Source organism: Myxine glutinosa, chromosome 4 (genome assembly GCF_964187855.1).
Source record: "Myxine glutinosa chromosome 4, kmMyxGlut1.1, whole genome shotgun sequence".
NCBI lineage: Eukaryota > Metazoa > Chordata > Myxini > Myxiniformes > Myxinidae > Myxine > Myxine glutinosa.
Window position 1 is genome coordinate 16519348 of NC_136264.1, and position 15904 is coordinate 16535251.

At 45.3% G+C, this 15904-nt stretch overlaps 1 protein-coding gene across 3 annotated transcripts in view; it reads right to left on the reverse strand.

Annotated features, from left to right (window-relative positions):
* Nucleotides 1–15904, reverse strand: part of LOC137424465 (ankyrin repeat domain-containing protein 26-like) — a 159893-nt gene that overhangs the window by 42656 nt on the left and 101333 nt on the right. For 2 of the 3 annotated variants that reach the window (XM_078775498.1, XM_078775500.1), the window contains exons 12-14: nucleotides 9157–9262; nucleotides 5366–5586; nucleotides 5171–5261 (exon numbers count right to left, since the gene is read on the reverse strand). In XM_078775498.1, the coding sequence (XP_078631624.1) occupies nucleotides 5171–5261; nucleotides 5366–5586; nucleotides 9157–9262 (418 nt within the window). The remainder of the gene's footprint in view (nucleotides 1–5170; nucleotides 5262–5365; nucleotides 5587–9156; nucleotides 9263–15904) is intronic. The other variant, XM_078775499.1, reaches the window with a different exon arrangement.

The following is a 15904-nucleotide window of genomic DNA, read 5'->3' on the forward strand; positions in this document are numbered from 1 at the left end:
CTTTGCTGATTGTGGTTTAGGCAGGAATCTGTCATTTGTTCAGGGTGCCGGTGATAACTCGCCTCCTCTTCATGAAAGACACCACAGGATCTCTCACGTCAAACGGCCAATGCTAGCAGATGTGACCTCCAGCTTGACATCCATCTGAGGGGCAGGGCACATTGTGCAGAAAGGGCCTGCCTGTGGACAGTTTATAGTCGGGTCATCACAGCCGAGACAGCTCAAATGCAAATATGCCATCTCGGTAACTTCCTGCAGAGCGACATTTGATTTGGAGAATCAGGTGGCAACGCAAGGTCGTGGATGGTGACAAGTAATTAGCGTTACTGTTGCCACAGTGATAGCCGGTTGTTCGTTTGATAACAGTGCTGAATGTACCAAAGACCAGACTCAGTGGCGTAATGGTCAGAGTGTTCGCTCTGAGTCTGGGCGGTCGGCGGTTCAAACCAGAGCCGAGTCAAACCAACAACTTAAAAAATAGCCCAGTGGGGGACTGAGGGCTTTCCCCCCACGGTTTCTGAGAAGATTTAAAAATAAATTACCTGAATTTGAGGTGAAATCCCCCTTTTCGGCCTCTAATATGGGGCGGATCCGGATGGGGAGCACAACATCATGAGACTTTCCTGTACTGATGGATTGTACCAACCTTTGTCCAAATCCGTCATGCAGTTTGTGAGGAAAATATATTTTAGTGAATATGAGGGATTTGGGGAGGGAGGCCATGGACCTCTTTCTGGGGGAGATACAGCCATGGGGAGCACAAGCTTAAGGTTAGGGCATGCTCATGATGCCGCATGGACAGTTTGGTCTGGATCCATTTGTTACTTTCTGAGAAGAATATTTTTTTAATGAAATAGCAATATTTGGGGAAAAACCCGCCTTTCACCCTCTTTAAAAGCGTGGATCCGGATGGGGAGCACCACCCCATGAGGCCTTACAGTCCCGATGCATTGCACCAAATTTGGTTGGTATCGTTCAGGTTGTTGTGAAGATGTTTTTAGTGAAAATGAGGGATTCGGGCAGGGGGCCATGCCCCCGTTTCTGGGAGAGATATGACCAGGAGGAGAACAACTCAAGGTTAGGGCATGGGCTGGATCTGTCTGGCAGTTTTCTGAGATGAAGACTTTTGAATAAAATACCAATGTTTGGGGCAAAACCCACATTTTACACGAGACAGGTGGAAAATTCCAAAAAAGCCTCCAGAAAAAAATTTATGAGCATTTTTTGTTACAAGCTGGTAAAAAGGTGTTTCAGGATATTTTGAAGGTGCTGAATCTGAATATGCTTGTTACCAGAAAATCTTTTCGACCCAAGTTACCAAAAATCGGTAATTAAAAGATGATATATAAATCAGCAAAATGTAATATCTGATCAACACCTGTACATTGGCGATCACCCCAAAGCTGAATCCCGGCAGCCCTAAACGTCAATAAACTTAAAAAAAAAAATTGTTATGAGCTGTACGAGGATAATAAATAATACAACTACCGTTGCATGGGTGGCACAATGTTATTGATTAAACCTGATTAAATGACATCATGACGTGGTACACGATAAAGCTTGTGGGAATCAAGATGTGATCAAGGCACATGGATGAACGTAAGCTGAAATGTTCTACACACACTTGTTTAGCTGTGCCGTGATCCATCATATATACTAAATGAATGTTGATATCTACATCTACTTGAATGACGGTGACGTTAGCACTTCATATCATAACTCCTTGAGAAACGGTTTCACTGGTATTTTTACATATGGTTTCTTTCAGTCTTAGTTATACATATATCTATGTTTTGCCGGTTTATTTTGTCCTTTCAACGACAATGTAAGAAGATGGAACCTGTATTAAGACTGAAACGCACAGCTACGGTGGCTTTTAGTCTATGCATCATATGTCAAGCTTCAGGCAAAGAAGAACCTCGTCCAGTAACTGAGTATGGCTTGGGAAGACTTCACGACGCAGCCACCAGTAGAAGAAAATATCGAGATGTCAAAAATACAGACAATTGACCATCTCGAAAACGTTCTGGATTCTGTGGATTTGACTGAAGTTGTTTGGCATAGAAACTGCTGTGCCCAATTCACAGACAGTGGCAAAATCAAAAGGTTACAGACAGTTATGGAAAAGCTGTCCCAAATGCCATCAACATCAACCGAGACTGTCGCTTCAAAAACACAGGAGTCCACCACTTCCCGTAGGAGTATGGAGGTGGTTGTTGACTGGAATTTGTGCCTTTTTTGTCAGAAGATACATCGAAAAGAGAAGACCAGATTGGTTGCAACATTCAATTTGAGCAACCATATTCTGGAAAATGCACACTACGACCAGAAACTGAGAATCAGATTTGTTGGAGTAGCTGATCTCATTGCCACTGATGGAAGATATCACCTACCATGCCTAGTGGAATTGAACCGATCAGTTGCCAAGACTCGGACGGAAACTAAACATGTGGACATTGCTATGAGTTGGCTCTTCAAGGAGCTGAGATATGCAGCCGAAAAGGGCCATCTCCTTGAAATGTCAGAGGTTTGGAACCGATACTGTGTCCAAGCAGAAGAATCTGGGACCGAAATTCCAGCCTCATACATAAGTCGTCGGGCATCATTTGGGGAAAAACTTCTGTCCGGCGTCGGAGACGTTGTTGAACTCATCCCATCGCTTCACCATGGACCTTGTGATAAACGAACCCTGGTTATACCTCTAAAGTCCACACACATACCTCTAGCCGAACTTGCCGATTCAGGAGACCTTGACGACCTTCTAACTATGCCAATATACAAAGATGAAGATGATGTCTTGTCACTCATTCATGTGGCACTGAAGATACGTGGGGATATTACCAGCCAAGCAGGCCATGCGGGATTCGGTGTGAATGAGGATAATGCGATAGAGTGTATTCCTGACAGCCTTTATATGTTTCTGATGTTATTATTTGGAGGACAGAAACTTATTGACAAGACTAATGATGACCCTGTCCCAGATGACGAGAGTGGAGTACAAACAAAGGTCCTGAGTATTTCACAAGACATTGTCTTCAATGTCAGTGGTGGTCAAAAGATGACTCCCAAGCACATAGGATTGGGATAGGCTCTCCACCAACAAACATGGTCAAAACAATTGGTCAACCTCTTTTCTAAAGCTGGACATATTATAAACTATAATCAGATACTTCAGATAGACACAGCACTGGCGGAATACACTCTGAGTACCATGAACCAGGCCAACGGTGCGGTCATCCCCCCTAACCTCCAGCCGGGAAGGTTTGTTCACTTCACTGCTGACAACATTGATATCTGTGAGGAGACGCTTGATGGCAAAAATACATTTCATGCCACCCAGGTGGCTGCGTGGCAGAGGGGACCAGGCTCTGTTAACGTTCTAGACAATCTGAAGCCAAGTAAACGACGTCAGCTAGATGTTCCTGCAATTATGACTGCGCTAATTCCCACTACCGTTGTTGAAGGAAAGGTTGAACCAAAGTATGAAAAGCTTTACCCCTCTTGGTTCAAGAAACCTGATAATGAGCCAGCCTTTGCAGAGGCTGCCAGAGCGACTGATATTGCGTTCGTCCTCAAAAGGCAGAAGTCGGACATAAAACCTGGATGGACAGTTTTCAAACAACTATTGAGTGTGAATGACGAGGAGGTAACATCAGTGGGATATTTGCCAAAAATACAAGCTCAGGCCCATGAATTGGATACCTTGAACACAGTGGTTCAGCGTTGTATGTCCATATCCTCACACCTGGGTCAGCGGTATACTGTCATTACTGTAGATCAGGCACTCTACTGCAAGATTATGGAACTGAAATGGTCTGTTCCTGGATACAGACAGAGCGTGATCCCTCGAATTGGTGGCCTCCATATCTCCATGAACTTCCTGGGCATCATTGGAAAGCACATGGGGGGGTTCCGGATTGTTTGAGGCTTGGGTGGAGGCCGGTTTGCTTGGACCACTCTCTGCCGAGAAAGCCATGACCGGTAAGTCCTACAACAAAGCAATGCGTGCTCATAAAACAACATTCCAAGCGTTGTGGAGGATATTGTTACCACAATTCATCGAGCATGCCAAGGAACATGACCCGGAGGTGTATGTGCAAATTATGTCAATGCCAAACGCTGATGCCGAGGAGTATGTGAAGCTTGCTCAAACCGACGGTTTCCATAGAGCCATGACAATGTTCATCAAAGATACCCTATGTACCAATCCAAAGCTCCACTACTGGTGGAATTATATGGAGATGATCACTGTTCTACTTATGTTCACACGGGCACAACGAGAAGGCCAATGGGATCTACATTTGCACTCATTCACACGCATCGTTCCTTTCTTCATGAGGTACGATCATCACAACTACTCTCGATGGGGGCCCATATACATTACCGAGATGCACCAGCTCCCACCCGAGATCGTTTGTCTCTTCAAACAAGGACATTTTGTTGTCAAGCGATCAACACGAAAGTTCAACCAAGTTGATCCTGACCAGGCCCAGGAATGGCTCAACGGGACTGGGAAAAGAGGCGGTGGCATAATAGGTATCACACGAACCCCCACTGCTCCAGCAAGATGGAGTCTCTCGTACAATTTAAGATCTCAGATTTTGGCTGATGCACGAGTAATGTTTGGAATGAGAGAGGATAGTCCTGTTCACAATGAAGAGACCTCAGGTAGACAGACAGAAGACAACAAGGTAGAAGACAACTTTCTCTTCGTCTTGAAGAGGTTCCATGTCTTCTCCGTTTATGACATGCACGATGTCCTGCAAAGCATAGCCACGAAAGATTTGGTCACAGAAGACATGGATGTATGGACAGACGGTCACCGGGACCCACTCTGAGTTTATTTCGGAGGAATTCCGAAATAACCTAAAAATGATATGTGCTGCTTCCTTGCTTGCTCAGCATTTAAGGACAGAGTATGGACAAGCAACCATAGGTTGGCAATCATTGTGTGGGCTTGATGGGCCCAGTGGCCTCCTCATGCATTGAATTTCCTTGCAAGGGAACTCATATAATTATTTAAAGATCAGGGGAGGGAGGAGGGAAGAGGGGAATGGGGGACTGAGGCGAAAAGTGGATGATTAAAGGTGCAATCAGATGATAATGGAGTTTGGGTAATTTTCCATGAACTTGCATCAAAAACAACATAGCACCATATTACAAGGCTTACATGGTGCCGCACGCGTTGCCAAGCTTGAAGGAAGGGTGTGCAGTTTTTCTGTAATGTGGGGGGTCTTGACTGCAGCGAAAGCACAAGGAATCTGTGAAAATGAACGGACCGCAAGTAGAATTCACGTCCAGCAGAAAGCACAAACCAACGGATTGTAAATATCATGGGAATCAATTCCAAAATAAATTACTTTACCTGAAAATTCCAACGTGAATCTCTCTCTTCCTTCTTTTCATCTCCCAGTTCAACATCAACTTCACTCATTTCAAACTGTTCACCTTGTCCATTATTGCTAAGGTTCATCTCTTCACCATCACAGGACGCTTCTTCTTCATTTACCTTTTGACCTTGAAGAGTGCTTGTATTTTCATCTTTCTCCTCCGAATCGTCATCAAAGCCCAATTCAGCCATGAGATCTACAAACATTGTTCCTTATTACAATTGAAATAACAGTCAGACATTCAAACACTGAAAACCCACAGAAATTTTAGATCATGCGTTAATTTAATTGATTTTCTTTTTATCCTCAAGCCATACAATAGCGAAAGCTAAAACTGTTCACCCAGATTCCCATAGAGAATTTGCGGTGTCTTTTTGAAGCACCCCTTGGGTTCTTGAAAACGCATCTTTAGCACCAGAGTGTGTTTGAAACTTTTGATTGTTTATAAGCTGTTGTTGATTATTTGCATCAAACCACAGAAAACTTTATACAAGGTGAAGGAGCAATTGTGAATTGTAACTTCGGCTGATTGGTTATTGGAGATGGCCTAGCAGTGAAGATTTATTGAATTGATCTTGAATAGGTCAAGAGGTTATGGGTCCAAATTTGGATTTGAATAACAAGGCTCACTGTTGTTATTGGATTGTCAGGAAAAAAATTGGAGCTTGCTCATTAATGACCTTCAGCAATGGGGTAAGCTTCAGCAATGGGGTAAGCTTCAGCAATGGGGTAACTTCGGCTGATTGGTTATTGGAGATGGCCTAGCAGTGAAGATTTATTGAATTGATCTTGAATAGGTCAAGAGGTTATGGGTCCAAATTTGAATTTGAATAACAAGGCTCACTGTTATTATTGGATTGTCAGGAAAAAAATTGGAGCTTGCTCATTAATGACCTTCAGCAATGGGGTAAGCTGACCCCAACCCTAACCCTTATCAAGTCAATGTGGGATGGTAGTCATTTTCATGACATTTGGTCTGTGCTCAAATTTAACAAATAGGATTAATGACTTTGGTCGCCCAACAACTTCATGACACCGATCGCAAAAAGTCAAACCTATTGTTTTCATGGCTTCTGAAAAAAACAATAATTATTATTAACCTTCAACTGATTTTAAGTCCTACATGCAGTTGTTGTAATAACTTGACACGAGTTGTTGTTGCTACAATTGCAAGGCTTAAACAAGAAAGAGCAATCAGAGATTGCAGACCCTCGCCAGGATTTTTTTATTGGTTTTAAAGGCTTTTGTGTTAAATCAAATATGGCAGCTGAACCACGTGACCGATAACGTCATCCTTATTTCTTTTTTCTCCACCAATCTATCTCTGGATGACGCTCTTGAAATTTCTTCTTGATCGAATGAAGCTTTGTACTTGTCGAATTATGACGTCATAATGGAGGCATCTATGACATCATCATTAACATATGTTATTCCCCATGGAGAGTTCTTTACAATGAGCCATGTCTCAATATGCAGGGCTTTCGGATATATAGAAGTGCAAAGTTTTTCGGTTTTTCCAAGATGGTGCCTGTACCACATGGCCTATGATGTCATAATTCTCATTTTAAAATTCTACAGGAGGAGGTGCACCTATGGTGAAAATTTCCTGTCAATCGGACCAACGGTTGCAGAGAAAATCATATTTATTCTGTGTGGACAAACAGACAGACAAACGGACTGAAATGCAATACCCTCTCCTTTGGCAAGGGTAACTAGAGCAGGCCCTTGGTCGAGGACATACCAAAGCCAGGATGAACAGTTTACGTTTTGTGTCACACCGATTGGCCAGATCTGCATCTGGATCTTCACCAAAATACGGAACAGCCATTTTGTCCATGTCAAACACCCAACCTGTCCACCAAATTTCATCCGAATCCGTCTGCATGTTTTTGAGATATCTTGCTCACAGTCAGACAGATAGACAAACAGACAGGGGTGAAAACACAACCTTCGTCCACCTTCGGTGGCAGATGCAACAAGAAAATACTTTTCGGTGTCATCGTTTCATAAATACCGAGACCAAAAACAGCGAGGTGGAACTTCCCAAAATAATTGCAGGTGAAAATCGAACAATTATCCAACTAAAAACAATCAATATCACAGATGGCAGCAATTAAATCGAGCTCAAAGTTCCAAAAATTGTTTTTTTTGTTTTTTTTTGGTATACTGAATCGAGGCTCGTGAAAGAGCTAACATTTATCACACAAACAAATCAACCAGACAAACAAAATATATAAAAAGAGGGAGCGGTAGACACGATGGGGAGAGAAGGGGAAGCACACAAACACAACATTTGAGAGCAGGGACATCGGGAGATGTGTGGGAGGGAGAGGGCTTGGCGGGAGGAGGCGTGGGAAGGGGGGTGGGGGGGGGGGGGTGGGAGAAGTATAAAACACAAGGACACCAAGGACTTCCACGAAAGAAGTTGGTATTTCAAAAAAGTGGATTTGGGGTGAAATTAGCGGGGGGTAGAAAAGATCAAGGTTTTGGTTGGGGGAAGATAAGAGATGGTGGTGAACAGTTGTTTTAAATACCTGGAGGGAGGAGTGGGATTGAAGAGAGTGAGGGAGTTTGTTCCAGAGGCGGGAGAAAAGAGGAATGAAGGAGTGAAGGTGAGCAGAGAGTCTTGATTTTGGCAGTTTAACCATAGGAGGGTTGCTGGCAGATCTTGTGCGACCTGTAGGAATATTTGGGGGACAAAGCCCAGAGAGAGCTGGGGGAGCAAGGCCGGAGAGGAGTCGGTAGAAGACAGAAAGACCACCAACCTGCCTGCGGTGGGTAAGTGAAAGGCCCTCGGAGATAGCTTCATCGCGGGAGATTCCAATGATTCTGAACGCTTTGGTTTCAACAGCGTGAAGACGAGCTAGGTGTGAGGTAGGAGCACCATTCCAGAGGGGAGAGCAGTATTCCATTGAGCTGCAGATGAAAGCCTTGTATGTGGTGAGGAGCTCAGGTGTGCCAAGGAAGGACTTCGCACGACGGCGGATGCCCAGTCGGCGACTGGCTTTGGAGGCCAGATTTGAAATGTGGTCTTCCCAGGAAAGATCATGGCAGATAGTGAGACCCAAAAGCTTGAGTGACAGAACTTCTTGGAGAGGATTATTCACAAAGTGGATGGGAGGGTTGTCCAGTCGGTCTTTTCGGAGAGACATCGTAAGAGTGTGAGATTTGTCAGGATTGAAAGACATGTTCCACTTGTTTGCCCAGTCTGCGATTTTGTCCAGGTCTGCAGAGAGTGAAGAGGCTGCAGACTGCCAATCTGAGGGATGAGGAATGGAGCGGCAGAGAGTAGAGTCATCAGCAAAGAGATAGAGACGATTTTCAAGAGAGTCAGAGAGACCAGAAATGATGATGAAGACTTGATGAAGACCAGAAAAAGCACAGGGCCCAGAACACTGCCTTGGGGGACTCCAGCCTGAACAGGAAGAGGAGATGAGAGAAACCCATTCAGGGCCACACGTTGACTACGACTAGAGAGGAAGTCCGCCAGAACAATTGATCCAAAATGTGTGCGTCCAACGGTTGGAAAGCCGAACGATGATGGGCAAGCTTTGGTTGATCCTCAAACAGGTTTAAAATCCTCCTGGTGGCCTCAAATCCGAACCACTTGGGGGCATGTCACCATGGATACCACAAACGATCCCACGGGCATCACAAAATAAAACTCGTTTTCTGAGCAATTTCCCATCCTTGAACAAACTTGTGATTGTACACAACCATATGACACATAAAATTACAAACACAAGGAGCGATCGGTCACTCTCACCTTTCCGCGATCTCTCAACACGATCACACGCAGATCGCCGTGGCGAGACGGAGCCGCTGCACGGCACACCTTTACCAGCACCTGGCTCCTTGTCGGGCAGATGATCCTGTTTGAGAAGCATACATATTTGTACAAAACCCCATAATCACAGCAGTCTAGATACAAACACCAACATCCTCATCATGTCAGAGACAACAGTCTTAGACACATTTCACAGCATTATTAAACATGAGGAAGTAAGGTAACAATGAAATATGGGATGGCAGGCAAATGTGTTAAGGGAGTCTACATTATATAAAGATCCTCCAATCAGCAGCCTGAATGTCACCAAGCTGGGTGGGTGTGGCACTTCACCAGCTTATTGATGCGGATTGGCGTCCACTGGCCTTCTTCTCCAAAATGCTGAAACCAAAGTGCAAGTAAAGTTGCTACGATCGGGAATTACTCGCTGTACATCTCGCCAGTAAGCACTTCCGCCATTTCTTAGACGCCAGACAATTCTCTGTTTTGACTGACCACAAACCTTTAACTTTCGCTTTATCCAACCATTCGGACACTTGCTCTCCTCGCCAACTCAATTATATATCTTGCAATTCACCAATGATATCCGGCACATCAAAGGAATCATGAACTCGACGGCTGACGCTCTTTCACGTATCAAGGTATTGGCGTTGTCTTCTCGAAGCACACTGGCCATCGACGTTAATGCACTTGCAGCAGCACAGCGGGAGGACACGTAGTTCCAACGTCTGCAGTCTGCAGCAGGTTCGCTTACATTTCACGAGGTACCAACCCCAAAGACAGACACTGCCCTCGTGTGTGATACATCGACAGGACAGTCATGCCCTTTCATTCACCGCACCCAACATCGCGAGGGCCTTTACCCACAACTGGATCACACATTTTGGTGTTCCATCAACCATCGCTATGGATCCTGGTAGCCATTTTGAATCAGCTCTATTTCGTGAGCTGATGCTAATCCTCCCTTTGGCTGCCATTTTGCACATGTTATATTGTATACAATGGCTTGGCAGGATGGTCTAAGAGGTATTCACACTTTCTTCTGAGCTGTCTAACCTGGGTTTGAATCCCAACCAATCTATAAAGTAGAAACTGTCATCTCGGTGTTTCACTGGCAGGGTGAGGCATCAATGTGTGTGCCATCACTCCAATGGACGGTAAACTGGGCGCCCCTCTGCTGGCATTAGTTGGTAGGCATTAAAGATTCCACATTGTCCTTTGCGAAGAGGAGGCGAGCTATCGCCAGCACACTGAAGACATTGCACATTCCTACTCTAACCTACAGGGGGCACTGCATCAGTGGCAAAGTTGTGCCCCCAGCAAATGATGCTACAAGGAGCTATATGCTGCATCAGAAAGAAGATGGACTACAAGGAGCCAAGTAAGACAGCAAGATATCATCCTGTTTGACTTTATTTTCCGTCGAATGAAGCTGCCCCTTTGATGTAAGAAAGATCGTCATCACAAAGGGTGGACGCCATGCAGCATGCACATATATATATATATATATATATATATATATATATATATTGTTACGGTCCGCGGATCAGATGTTATTTTACCGAGCGGAGGTATAACCGCGGCCGAACAGTTGTTCCCTGACTAAAACCCGATTCACCCAACGTTGGCCATATCGCGCCACCGCTATTCAATCGGGAGAACTCTAAAGCGAACGAATGCAAAGAGGAAGAAGACGTACAGAAGAGTAACGGGATTTATTATTTACACACACAAGCAAAATGGAGCAGTCACGATTATGTACAGGGACATGAGACGCAGGTGACACAGTGAAAATACTAGCTTATACAGGCTTAGTTACTACCCAGGACAGAACAAACAAAGACACTGACTCACACGGGGAATTGCAGAGTGGATTGGCTGGAAGGAGGTGTGTGGCTGGAGGGGGAGGACTGCACGGAGCTGGCTGGAGCTTGATCCCGCACGGGACGTCGGGCTGGACCTCGACGGCCGCTGATGCCACCGATCCTGTCGTGTGCGTGGGATCACGGGTCGGATCACGGGTCGGATCACGGTCGGAGCCGACGCGCTGGTGGGGGGTCTGGCGTGACGGGTTCTCTCCTCTCTCTTTCTTGGTCCAACCACTCTTTCTTTACCGACAACTCAACGCAACCAACGCAACCACTGACCACCCCTGACGACCAACTCAGCTCTTGTCATGGACCTCTCTTTTTAGACTCATCTCCCTCTCTCAGTAAAAGCGCATCTCTTTTTGGAACGCCCCGCTGCGGGTTATATAGGCCCCGCCCCTCAACCTTTGCGAACCTCCCCCAAACGTTCTCTCTCCGCCCTCTCAAGCCAAACCCCTTGTTCATGGTTGGTCGAGTGGGGCTGGCTCACTCCTCCCCTCTCTGACGAGGTGGGGACCCGCCTTTCTTCCCCAACCCTGCCTCGTGGCCAATGGCGGCAATTGGAGGGGATGTAATTGGCAATGGCACTCGAGGCCTGGCAATGACGAAAGGGGAAATGGAGGTTTTGGGAATGGAAATGAAAGGGGATCTACTCTTATTTCACTTGGTGCAATGGAGTATTTAAGTTAATGGGAGACACAGCCTTACTCTAAAACACATAATAAGATATAAGCTACTGAACAAGGGTTTTATCGTGTCCTGCAATGTGGTGTTTATGGAATAACTACCGAGACGCCCTTTGACCTTTACACTACGGAGGTATTTACAAGGATTGGTGTCATTTACAAAGGGTGATCTTTACAACAATTTACACTACAACAACAAAAAAAAACAAGCCATTCTCATATCCACAACAATATATATATATATATATATATATATATATATATATATATATATATATATATATATATATATATATATATATATATATATATATATATATATATATATATATATATATATATATATTGTTGCGGTTTTGAGAACCCCTCACTTGTAAATACTTGTAAATAATAACTCTTGTAAATATCCCAGCATTTAATAAGGGCGCACCCATAGCTAGTCCATAAGCAACACGTAGGTCAGCATAGGACTTTAGTTATCTCCTTAGTATGTGTTTAAATAAGGCCATGTTCCCAATAGTCGAATCTGCGTTGCATTAATCAAATAAGGTAGGCCCCATTCATCCCATTCGAACCTCTCTCTATCTCTCCAAGCTACTCCCTCATGCCCACCTACAGACGGGGCTTGTCCCTCCCAATGCTCTCCCGTGGTTTTGTTAGCAGCTGCATTCAAACGCCATTGAACACGCGGTTGGCTCGAGGAAAGAAGGGGCGGGGCCACGTGAAGAGGTGTGGCCTCGTCCACGAGCCGTCGAGGGTGGGGCCGGTGAGCCCTCGCTGACCAATCAGGGCTGAGGTGAGCTCACTGGTGGGCGTGGTTTGAGAGTGCGCGGCTTGATTTCTAAGCGGACTATATAAGCGCAAGCGCGGCGCCTTTTCACAGAGAGGAGAGAGAGAAGCTGAGTAAGGAGTTCACGAGCAGAGTGAGTGGGAGAGCCGCGCTAACAGAGAGGGCACGGACAGAGTTGCGATGGAACGGGCTGCGCTGGGGAACTCCTAATTCATATGAATTCATAGGAACTGCGCATACGGACTTGTGAAGGACTCCCCCCCCCCCCCCCCCCGTTCTCTGTACCTCGATTCGATACATATATATATATAGATATAGATATATATATATATATACAGTGCAACCTTGACTTACGAGTTTAATTCGTTCTGTGACCGAGCTCGTAACTCAATTTGCTCGTTTCTCAAATAAAATTTCCCCATTAAAATGAATTGAAATGCTATTAATCCGTTCCAACCCCCCAAAAACCACACCAATTTTTTTTGAAATATATATATATAAATATCTCACGCTTTATATTTCACCTGTATGCACCATACAAGTTGGCAGGATGGCCTGGACTGGAGGTACGCACACTTGACTCTAAACTGTCCAGCCTGGGTTTGAATCCCGACCCAGCTATAACCTGTCATGTCGGTGTTTCACAGGCAGGGTGATTCATCAATGTGTGTGCCGCTAAACTGGGCACCCCGTTTGCGTCCCATTAGTTGTTGGATGTTAAGGATCTGTGTAGTGTTCTGGTAGTGTTCTGGGCCCTGTGCTATTTCTGGTCTTCATCAATGACCTCATCGAAATGAGGATCTGTGTAGTGTTCTGGGCCCTGTGCTATTTCTGGTCTTCATCAATGACCTCATCGAAATGACCTCATCAATGACCCATCGAAAACCTTGATATTTTCTACCCCCGGTAATTCACCCCAGAGTCCTTGCAGTGTTCATATGTTTTATTCCTCTCCCACCTCCCCCCAAGTCCTCCCGATGTCCCTGCTCTCAAATGTTGTGTTTGTGTCCTTCCCCCTCTCTCCCCATCTTGTCTGCCGCTCCCCTTGTTTTTTGTGTTTTGTGTGTCGGTTTGTCTTTTTGTGTGATTAATGTTAGCTCTTTCACGAGCCTCGATCTTGTATACAAAAGAAAAGAAAAAAAAAAAAAATCTCACCGTGTCTTCCACAAAGAGAAGGCGAGCTATCGCCGGCACTCTGAACAAGTTGTGGCCTGGCATGCTCTTCTCCTCTGCCGTTATATACGTCCTCCTCGGCATCTTTTTCCAGAAGAGCCCTGTCTCGTCACAGTTGAAGATTTGCTGGGGGATGTATCCTTCGGCTTCTATCAGTTCGGCAAAAGTTATAATAAAATCTTCAGCTGCCTTCACATCCGGGCTTGCTGCCTCACCATGCCTGACGACGGAGTGAATGCCGGTCCTCTTCTTAAAATTATCAAACCATCCCCGACTGGCTTTGAATGACTCTTCCGATGCCTCGTCCGTTGATGTTCCCGCCGTCTGCTGCACCAAATCCCCGTAAATGTCTCGTGCCTTCTCACAGATGATGCTCTCGGTCACGGTATCTCCTGCGAGCTCCTTCTCCGTCAACCACACAAACAACAACTTCTCCATCTCTTCATGGACAGAGGTCCGGAGCTTTGAAATAATCTTAACGCCCTTGGTTGGCGTTATAGCCTTTATCGACTCCTGCTTCAAAATCGTACATATCGTAGAAGTACTACGATCGTACTGCCTCGCCAAGTCGACAACACGCACACCTCGCTCATGTTTTTCGACGATTGCGTGTTTTATATCCAAGCACATCATCCTCTCCTTCTTCTTCTCAGCACTGCCCTTGGCACTCAATTTCTTAGGACCCATGGTTAAAACTAAGAAATTTTCCAAAATAACCAAAATGCGAAAACAAAGCAGCAGCGATATACGGCAAAGATGCTTGCACGGCAAGATAACCACGTGACCTGAACGCTTGTTGGGCCACCTAGTGGCGGGTGGCGTAAACTCGTAACTCAGATCTCGGCTCGCATCACAAAGCAATAAACCGCCCGAGCGACGGCTTGTATCTCGGAAAACTCGTAAGTTGGTGCACTCGTAAGTCAAGGTTTCACTGTATATATATATATATATATATATATATATATATATATATATATATATATATATATATATATATATATACACTCAACCCTCGGCTATCGCGAACTCAGCTATCGCGTTTATCTGCTATCGCGGCTACCTAAAAAACTGCACAAACACGACTATCGCGCCCCAAATACGCGCTATAGCGCACCGGAAATGGTGGGGGGGGGGGAAAAAAAAATCAAACAGTCCGGGTGCTACGTCATCACCGAGCGTTGGGTGATTCACGTGCTGATTGGTTGTGACGTCAGGACGTCAGGAGCACTGTGATTGTCCGCCCGGCGCCATTCAAGTGCGCGTCGCCTCAGAGTGAATACTGTATGTACTGTAATAGCAGTGTCTAAACCTTTTTTTTGTGATGTAACAATGGCCGATATACCCCGACCCCGACCCCCCACCATTGCCCAGCGTAATGCAGCGGCACCTGCAAGGGAAATCAAGAAGAGGAAGAACTTAACTTACGCTCAGAAATGCGAAATTGTGCAGTTGATCGACAATGGTGAAACAAAGCGAAGTGTTGGAAAGAAATTTGGGATAAATGAGTCAACAGTGCGAGGTATTTACCAAAACCGTGACCATATCAAGGCCCATATGAATCTTGCCTCATCAGATGCAGGTGCCCAAGCTATGCGAAGCCGTAATCAATTGCTCCTCAAGACAGAACAATTACTCGGACGATATCTGGAGAGGCAAGCAAAGCGAAACTTGGCGATTGATACTCGTGAAATTATGGACACTGCCAAGGACATTTATGCTGCTGTGGCTCGTAAGATGGGTGTGCAACAACCTCCAGTCTTTCTTGCATCCAAAGGGTGGGTAGATAAGTTCATGTCCCGTCATAAAGTGAAAAGTGTGAAGATATCTGGCGAGGCGGCAAGTGGGGACAAGTCTGCAGCCCGTGAGTACCCTGAATCTCTAAAAAATATTATTGATGAAGGCCAGTACACTCCCGATCAAATTTTTAATATGGACGAAACCAATTTCTATTGGAAAGCAATGCCTCGGTGAACATTTATCACTACCAAGTCAGCCAAAGTTCGTGGAAGGAAGGCCATAAAGGAGCATTTCACCCTGCTGTTGGCTATGAATGCGTCAGGAACATGCCGCCTTAAACCCACAGTTGTGCATCGAGCTAAACGACCCAGGGCCTACAAAGGATGCAACATGAACAAATTAAATGTGCACTGGTTGACATCAAAGAAGGGGTATATGTCGGCCAAACTTTCCCAGGACTGGCTCAAGGAGGC